The 8183-nt window shown below is 42.8% G+C and overlaps 1 protein-coding gene across 2 annotated transcripts in view; it reads right to left on the reverse strand.

Moving 5' to 3' along the window:
* The window catches only part of LOC121707117 (RNA-binding Raly-like protein), a 33249-nt gene extending 25863 nt beyond the window's left edge, over positions 1-7386 (reverse strand). Inside the window, exon 1 of one of the 2 annotated variants that reach the window (XM_042089429.1) lies at positions 7255-7386. In XM_042089429.1, the coding sequence (XP_041945363.1) occupies positions 7255-7323 (69 nt within the window). In that variant the 5' untranslated portion in view covers positions 7324-7386. Of the gene's footprint in view, positions 1-6888; positions 7224-7254 lie in introns of those variants that run through there. The other variant, XM_042089437.1, reaches the window with a different exon arrangement.
* Positions 7387-8183: the final 797 nt, after the last annotated feature.

An 8183-nucleotide genomic window follows, 5' to 3' on the forward strand; every position in this document is an offset into this window, starting at 1 on the left:
CTCACAGCATCCCTGTCACCGCTGCCCTATACAGTATACTCAACTCCTCACATCATCCCTGTCACCGCTGCCCTATACTCAACTCCTCACATCATCCCTGTCACCGCTGCCCTATACAGTATACTCAACTCCTCACATCATCCCTGTCTCCATCTGCGCATCTGGTTCCACTCCTGACGAGAGTTCATCCATAAACATGACTAGCTGCATGACATGACTCGCTGCATGACATGACTCGCTGCTGACGCGGGTGTGGGAAAAGCTGACGTGGTGAGGCTCTCGTGGGATATGCCTAGACCTTTACATCAGTAAACCATAGAGGTTTTTATATTAAAAACCCACATTCGGCATGGCTGGCAACACAGCGTTATTGCATGAGCAAGAGGCCTTTACAGTGTTCCTGTAACACTGATTTTTTTTCAGTTTCAGGCCATCCTTAAAAATATTTTCGTTTGCCGTAACCCGACCGACCCTGTCAATTTAGAACCGACCCAAATATTTATTTTTTTCCCCTTTTAGTCCGACCGACTTGCGGGTTGTAAACTTGCGTTAATACCGACCGATTGTTTTTTTTACTCTAAACAACCAATACAAATGCAATAAAATAATATTTATTTTAGTAGGCCCAAGTATTGTGAATATAAATTGCCTACATGCAAACGTGGCTCACTTAAAAAAAAACACCTGTGGCGTCATCTCTACACCATTGGTTTTACGCATGTCACACTATGGCCTACGCTTCGTTTCATTCACACAAACTGATAACGCTGTTACGAAGTTCTGGAAGAACTGTGGCCAGATCTTTTCTCATCCCTTCTCCCCCTAGTCTAGCGGTGACCGTGTCGGAGTATTGAAATTGGTTGTGGTCAGTCAGTCATTATCAATCACTTTTCTTTGCTGTTTATGTTATACTCAGCAACATATCAAAAATATAGAAAATGACGTCATAAGACTGGCAGCCTTAACCCTCTTACCCCCCACAAGCATGCCATATGGCAACTGTGGCAAGGAAAAACTCCCATATTCCAGGAAGAAACCTTGAGCAGAACCTGACTTAATAGGGGGAGCCCATCTGCTTCTGGCTGGCTGCGCCCTCCAATAGTAGCAGATGTAGAATAATCTGAAAATGTAGTCTACAGGATAAGATGAGTTAACTAAAAGCTTTCCTGTACAGGTATGTTTTCAGATCTTTTTTAAAAATATTTACTGAACTCGCCTGCTTGATGTACAGAGGCAGGGTGTTCCATAGTTTGGGGGGGAGTGAAATTAGGCCCGGTGCTTCATCTGATAATTTGCTGCGCAGTTGATTAAGAAACCGCGGATCGACGAAAAAAGAAAACAAACGTTTCTGCTATCGATGTCATTAAACATGGAGCCCTACAATTAAGTGGTGGTATGAGCATTCATTCAATGTGCGTCTGCGCGAGAGAAACTGAAACTAATCGATAACGTTGGTATCAAAGCTCCGCTTCAACCTGTTGGAAGGCTATTTATTTATTTAACGAAACTTAATAGAACGACGTTGTTTTTTGGAACTTCCTTAGAAACAGAGCAGAGACTGTAAAATACACTGTATAGCATTGAGTATTGTATAGTCAAATTTCAATATAACGTGGCCAAGAGCTATTGTAGCCTTCTTTCTGCGTACATGTAGATGAGCCCTATGACCCAAAAGTCTGCCATGACCGGGCCTCAGGTCAAAGAAGTTTGAGAAAGGCTGGTCTATATAACCTGCATCAGAATGAGGTTTGCAATGGTGCGCCTGAAGGCACGGGTTGAAGACCCAGTCAGTTACGTCACAATATGCACATTTGTGTAAATTCATTCCTACGTAATCACCATGACCAAAATTGAACTTTTTTTTTTACTTTGAATCTTGAAAAAAAAAAATATTGACCTACCTACCGACCCATTTTTAATTGTTTTTGGCTGTTACTGCAAACAAAAATATTTTTAAGGATGGCCTCAGTAAAACCAAAAGGTATAGTGTGGAACTGTGGAATTCTTGTTTGTAGCTACTGCACTAGGCCGTCAATACCAGCATTTTCTCTCTCTCGCACACAGGCTCACACACGCGCTGCAGACAGCAACTATAAATATGGCCGGCTAAGGATGGGCGGTTCAATTTATAACGGTTGTGCTGGAGACCGCTCCGAAACAGGAAGAGCTGTGCCAACGCCTATACATCACCAGCCCAGCTCAGCAGAGCCACCGCGCTGGGCTCCCACATCATATTAATACACCCATTACTCCACAGCCCAGAAAACCTACACCCCCACTCGTAAGGAGGAGGACAAAGCTGAAAATAATACAGCCGAAATTACTCTCGGGCAGCGAGAATATGAATAACATCTGGACAGTCGTGTCCAGAAGTGAGAATGAGTCGATGAAACTGGGCCTGGGGACATGAGTAAACAGAGATCCCTTGATAGACCTTTACATCAGTAAACCATAGAGGTTTATCAAACAACCTGGGTTAATAACAAATGTAATTACGACATGATGGTAATTCCATAAACCATTTGATTGAGCAAGTTAGTGCAAGAGCTTGTATAGTGAAACAAATACATAAGACAGACATGGTGTGAGAGACATACAGTACAGCATGTTCTTGAACACACACTGTCACATAGAACACTTTTTAAAGTGATTAGCTGTAGACGTATGCTATGTGAGGGTATGAGATAAGTGTGGCTAGCCTAAAAAATCAAGTCAATCAGTATCTTTTACTCTCTTCTCCATTTCAGTGTTGTTTTTAGTCTACTCTCTTCCTTTGAAATAAACTGCAGAGCACATCCAAGGTAACATGGCAAACTTCCCACAGAAACACAAAACCGGTGTGAGGCTAATGACCTTGCACATTCTCATATGTCAGTCTTGACTCAGAATCTCACACCGCAATCCTCCACTCTGCAAAACCGTGTGACTCCAGGGACAAAAGCGCCGACTTTGCCTGGGATCCTGCTTGTGTGTGCTGATAGTGGGTGTGTCCGTGTGTAATGAGGAAAGAAGCATCACGCACTTGGGTATGATGAGAACCTCAGTCCTCCTTATCTTGGCCCATTCTCGTCTTAAGAGCATGACGTGGAACACGTGCTGAAATATTGAGAGAGCTTGTAATCAGCTAAATTAATAAGTCACCTACAGGTAAATAAATCCTCTGGAGAACTTCATTACTTCTGTTGCTCACTTCTGCCACCCATAACAGGATCACACTGTAACAACAGATGTTTCTAATCTGTACCTAACCTGGTTACCAGTACCGAAGTGTGTGTGACGGATTAAACAAATATGGGCCCCTGTGCACAATATAAAAAAAAACGGTAGCAGGGACGTTGATAGTAGCCTATTTTGTGAGAGGTGGTGCTGATCATATTACGGGGGGTTCGGTGGTGTCTCCCCCGGGAAATTTTCGAAATTCTGGCTGTTATATATACCCTTTTAACATAGTTTGGAAGGGGCATACACACTTTAAAGGGACACCAGGCAAGCCTGATGCTTTTTCTCTACGAAACTCCCCCTCGCTCGGTCTGAAGCTCTTTTCCTTTTCTTTGCATCTTCGTCAAGGGTTTTCGCTGCTTCTTCGCCGGCTCTGCCATTATACACACGTTTGCAACAATCGCTAGCGTTTCGTTAGCCTCCCTCTGTGCTGTGGATGCAGGATGGAAACTGAAACTGCTTCGGTCGCCGGGTACGATACACTGAACTTGCAAGCGGGATATTCTTTCTACAGGCAGTAGGGGCGGGCGAGAGAGTCTTCATTCGCCCTGTAATGAGTCATTTAACCATATACCGACTTACGAAGATGAGTAACACGAAAACGTTGCCTGGTGTCCCTTTAACAGAGCAAGCAGGGCCCATTTTCTGTCTGACTCAGGTGACGTGAACATTGGCTACCTGCATGATAAGGTTTTCACTTCACTGCTGCTTGACACTACCTTGCATGGAGACATATTTCACGTTAACAGTGGAGATGTTAGCAAAACTATAGCGTTTGGTAAATGGAGATGCAGATCATCTCCCTAATTAATTTCTTTGCGCAACAGCCCACATTATGCGCTCACTCCAGCAAGACGAGTGAAATAAGTGTAGGCCTATCTGTCATCGACATCGCCATAGGCTATTTGCTATGATATAAGCTACTGTTAGGCCTACAACAAGTCACGATTTATTAGGCTATCCAATCGCTATGCTGTTTTCATGAACATTGCAGGAATCCACTTCATTCACCTACCCACGAGTGGGTCAGTTTCACTTTCACACTATTTTTCTTTCGGTCCGCGGTTCCATAACACCATTCATATGTGCCGCAAATTAACAGACAGAAGCACCGGGCATAATCTAGCCTAAATTCATGGCAATTCTTTTTTTTAAATCCGAGGGCCCCCATTGGCTGAGGGCCCCTGTGTACGTGCACACTTGGCACAAGCCATGATCCGTCCCTGTGTGTATGTGTGTGTGTGTGTGTGTGTGTGTGTGTGTGTGTGTGTGAGAGAGAGAGAGAGAGAGAGAGACTAATTAGTTGGTTAAATAAAAGAAAATGGGGAGAGATAAGGCCTTTCAAATACCAGTCATCTACCAAACAACACACAGATGGTGCTTCAAACGAACAAACCTGACAGGGGTGATAAATGGGGAGTTAATTGAGTTGCGTTTGAGATATTAACATGTGCTCAACCGGTGCTTATCTGCTTCTGGTCTAACACCGCAAGCCACACAAATAAAAGCAGAAAATTAAACTCTATCTCTAATCCAAAAGGGCCCTATGCCTCCTGTGTCTGACTTCATGTCTGAGCTCCTGTGCCAGATCTATTGTTAGTCTATACTACACAAATATATAATGAAAACAAGCATGTTAAAACAAACTCAGAACATGTTCTTCCAATTTGAAAACACTATTTCATATTCATATTTATCTACCAATTCCCCAGATGCTGATGAAAAACAGCAGAATTATGATATATAGTATGATCAGGCTTCTACAGCCTACGGTGAGTGAAATACTACTTCTGTGACAGTAGTATCTCTTCAAAACTACACTTCCAACCCATAACATACAACATACTTCACAAATGCACATAGCAGCAAGCTGACATTTCCCTGCACACAGTTGTACCAAAAATAGCCAGTAATCAGGTTGCTCAAGCTGAGAGGAACAGATAACATCATGCAACAGACTTTATAGGTGGCAAAGGACAGACACACTGATGGTGATGCCAGGCATGGACCCACGGACCACGGTGAATCAATAAAGGTAGGAAGGAGGCTTTTCCAGGTTGTTTAGAACCACTGGCATTTGTCCATGGTCCTGAAATAAATCCTCCCTTTGTGACCATGCAGCGGCTAATGCCTCTGTCCAAGGTTCTGAGGTCAAATTCCTGCACTACAAAATCCCAATACCCCCAACAAATTCTGATTACTTCAATTGTAAGGCTATTACAAGGTTACTTAAACCAATAACCTAAGCAGGCCACAAACCTGTCAAGAAACATAAAGCATGCTTCCAGAACGATGAGCAGGCTATAAGGCTCCATTGGATACAATGTCTTCATCATGGAAGGTAATAGTACGAATCAGAGACCCCCAGGCTTCATACATTAGTGGGGTCTGAGGAACACTGCTGGCACATCTGAACAGTGGCTGGCGGCAAGTGCCATTTCCACTCATTTGCCTCCTCTTCAGTCTACATTAAAAGTGATTCTCTCCATGGTCTATAGTAATCAAAACACAATAGAGCCCAGTCATGAAGGATTGCACGAACGTAAAGTGCTTTTGGTGTGAAGCCTAATTGGCAATGTTCCTGTAACTAAATGGAGAAATTGGGTGCTTTCTCTGTCTCCTGCTGACATTCCTGTGATTCTGTAGAGCACATATTTCTTATTTACATTCATCCTCACACATTCCCGCACACAAAAACAAACACTCAAAAAAGACTGTCAGACAGAGAGTGAGAGCCCACTCAAGGTATGTATGATGGGAAATGATCTCCACATGGTAGCTGAGGTATCTCTCTCTCTCTCTCTCTCTCTCTCTCTCTCTCTCTCTCTGTGTGTGTGTGTGTGTGTGTGTGTGTGTGTGTGTGTGCGTCTGTTCAAGGGAGAGACTGTGGTTGGTGAATCTTTCCACAAATGCACAAAAGATGTGTCAGGTCAGGATGTCCAACACAACATGTGTCAGTGTCAGCGTCAGGTCATGGTGTTCTAAAAGCAAAACTGTATTGAAGAGTTGTCCTTTTCACTGACATATTTTCTGACTCTCGCCATAGGGTTCCTACAACAACACAACCCACATGCACATGCTGGTGTAGTGTTTGGCAGCTGTTGTCCATACATTCATATGATTCTATGATATTCATATGGTTAACCCCTTTCACTGCTTACCATTTAGTTTCATTTTATCGATTTTAAAGAAGCTGACGAACTTGCAGGAAGGATCAAATACTGGCTCATTAATCTGTCCAACTCCAAAATACATGCGATAACTCAAACTCATAAGACTGAGTGGTGTTGCACACGAAAGGTCTATCAAGGCTTGTAAAACAGGAAATAGCATACCTCGACTGTAAAATAAGAAAATATCCAACTATGGGATTTATTCTACTAAAGAGGACAAAAGTCAGCTTTTTCAACTGGTCAGCGCCGCCGAGAGGGGATAACCAAAAGCAGGCAGAAAACAAAAACGACAACATAATGTAAGGTTTGTCAAAAATGGAATAGCCTACGATAGCGCGCACATGTACGACTGTCTCCAAAACCCGCCTTAAGGGTAGCCTACATCTCATATTTGAAGACAAATATCAAAAAGCAGAGCCTATTTTCATTTGGAATCTGGAAACAAAACAGGAAAAGAGGAACGCAAGAGAAATGCAACGGCACAGACAGTACTCACCGTGTGGATGAGGGATGTCCGTTTTAAAGAGCTAAGGGGACGAAATGTGGACTAAACCGGTGCTGAATTGAATAGAAAGAGCCGACTTTCTCTCCCGCAAACGCTGCTACTGACCGTATCATGTGACCGAAGATTTGTCCGATCTTTTAAAGTTCTCCACGCTGAAGCATGCGTGTGCAGCTGGGATGCTCCACTGTATGTCGCTTACAGAACTGTACCGGACTGATCGAATTTTCCCACCTTAAAGAACAAACAATCATTTTCTATTCAATGCAAATTTCAGGTTTTAAGAACCCTCGCATGCACGCGGTAGGCTAAATACTTTTGAGCAAACCTAAAACTTCGAATAGACAGCAAATGCGCTACCTTGTCTTTCATGCGACGTTGTTGTAGGCTATGGATTGTGGCACTCTCATCATCCACAAGAACAAGCATGTCAATTCAGCAAAACATATGCAAAGAAACAAAGTGTGGACAGGAAAGTGGGATAAGATGTTTGATAACCCATGAGAACCCAGCCTCTCAAGGCATGTTATAAACAGCTGATGTCCAACATGTTTTACAGTGTCACAATGGTGTTACCATTACAGGAAATTGTTATGACATATGGCATAATTGTATGTGCTATGACAGCTTTATGACAGTGTTGTATGATCATGACTGCTTTTACTTTTAACTTTCATCATCAGGATTATGGTGACAAGTCAATACCACATCTCTGCACATTGATTGTTATGGCTCTTTTTAACAGGATATGACATAATGCTTTCCTTAGTCATGTAAAGCCAAGTTCAAGTAGCTCACACCCCCACCCAGATAGTGCAGGGTAGCCTCACAGCCAAACCATCTCTCTCCCTCCTTCCATAGTCTATTTCTCTCATCCACTATCCTTTCCTCTGCTGGCTCTTTCAGTTTCCACGGAAACTGGCATAGAAGGCAATTTTGTCTTTCAAAAGAATCAAGAATGTGTAATTTGTGTGAATTAGCTTAAAAAACAGTCGGTGGTATGAATTTACCTGCTTGAGCTCTTTCACACATTTACTCTGTGTGGGTGTGGGAGTTTGGTCTGACATTTCCCAGAATGTAACGTTATGCTCATTTGAGGCGAAACATTTGACATTCTAAAACTGATCCCACTAGATGATTTCTCCACATGCTTTCCCTCCTGTGTTTGAGTCCCTGTCTTGTAAATATGTTTTATAGTATAAAAAAAAAGGCAGAGGCGCACTCAAGGGCTTGATTCTAATACAAATTTGTATCGAGAGCCGAGGTATTTTCAACAAGTCTACAGACAA

The sequence above is a fragment of the Alosa sapidissima genome, chromosome 1 (genome assembly GCF_018492685.1).
Source record: "Alosa sapidissima isolate fAloSap1 chromosome 1, fAloSap1.pri, whole genome shotgun sequence".
In the NCBI taxonomy this organism is placed as follows: domain Eukaryota; kingdom Metazoa; phylum Chordata; class Actinopteri; order Clupeiformes; family Clupeidae; genus Alosa; species Alosa sapidissima.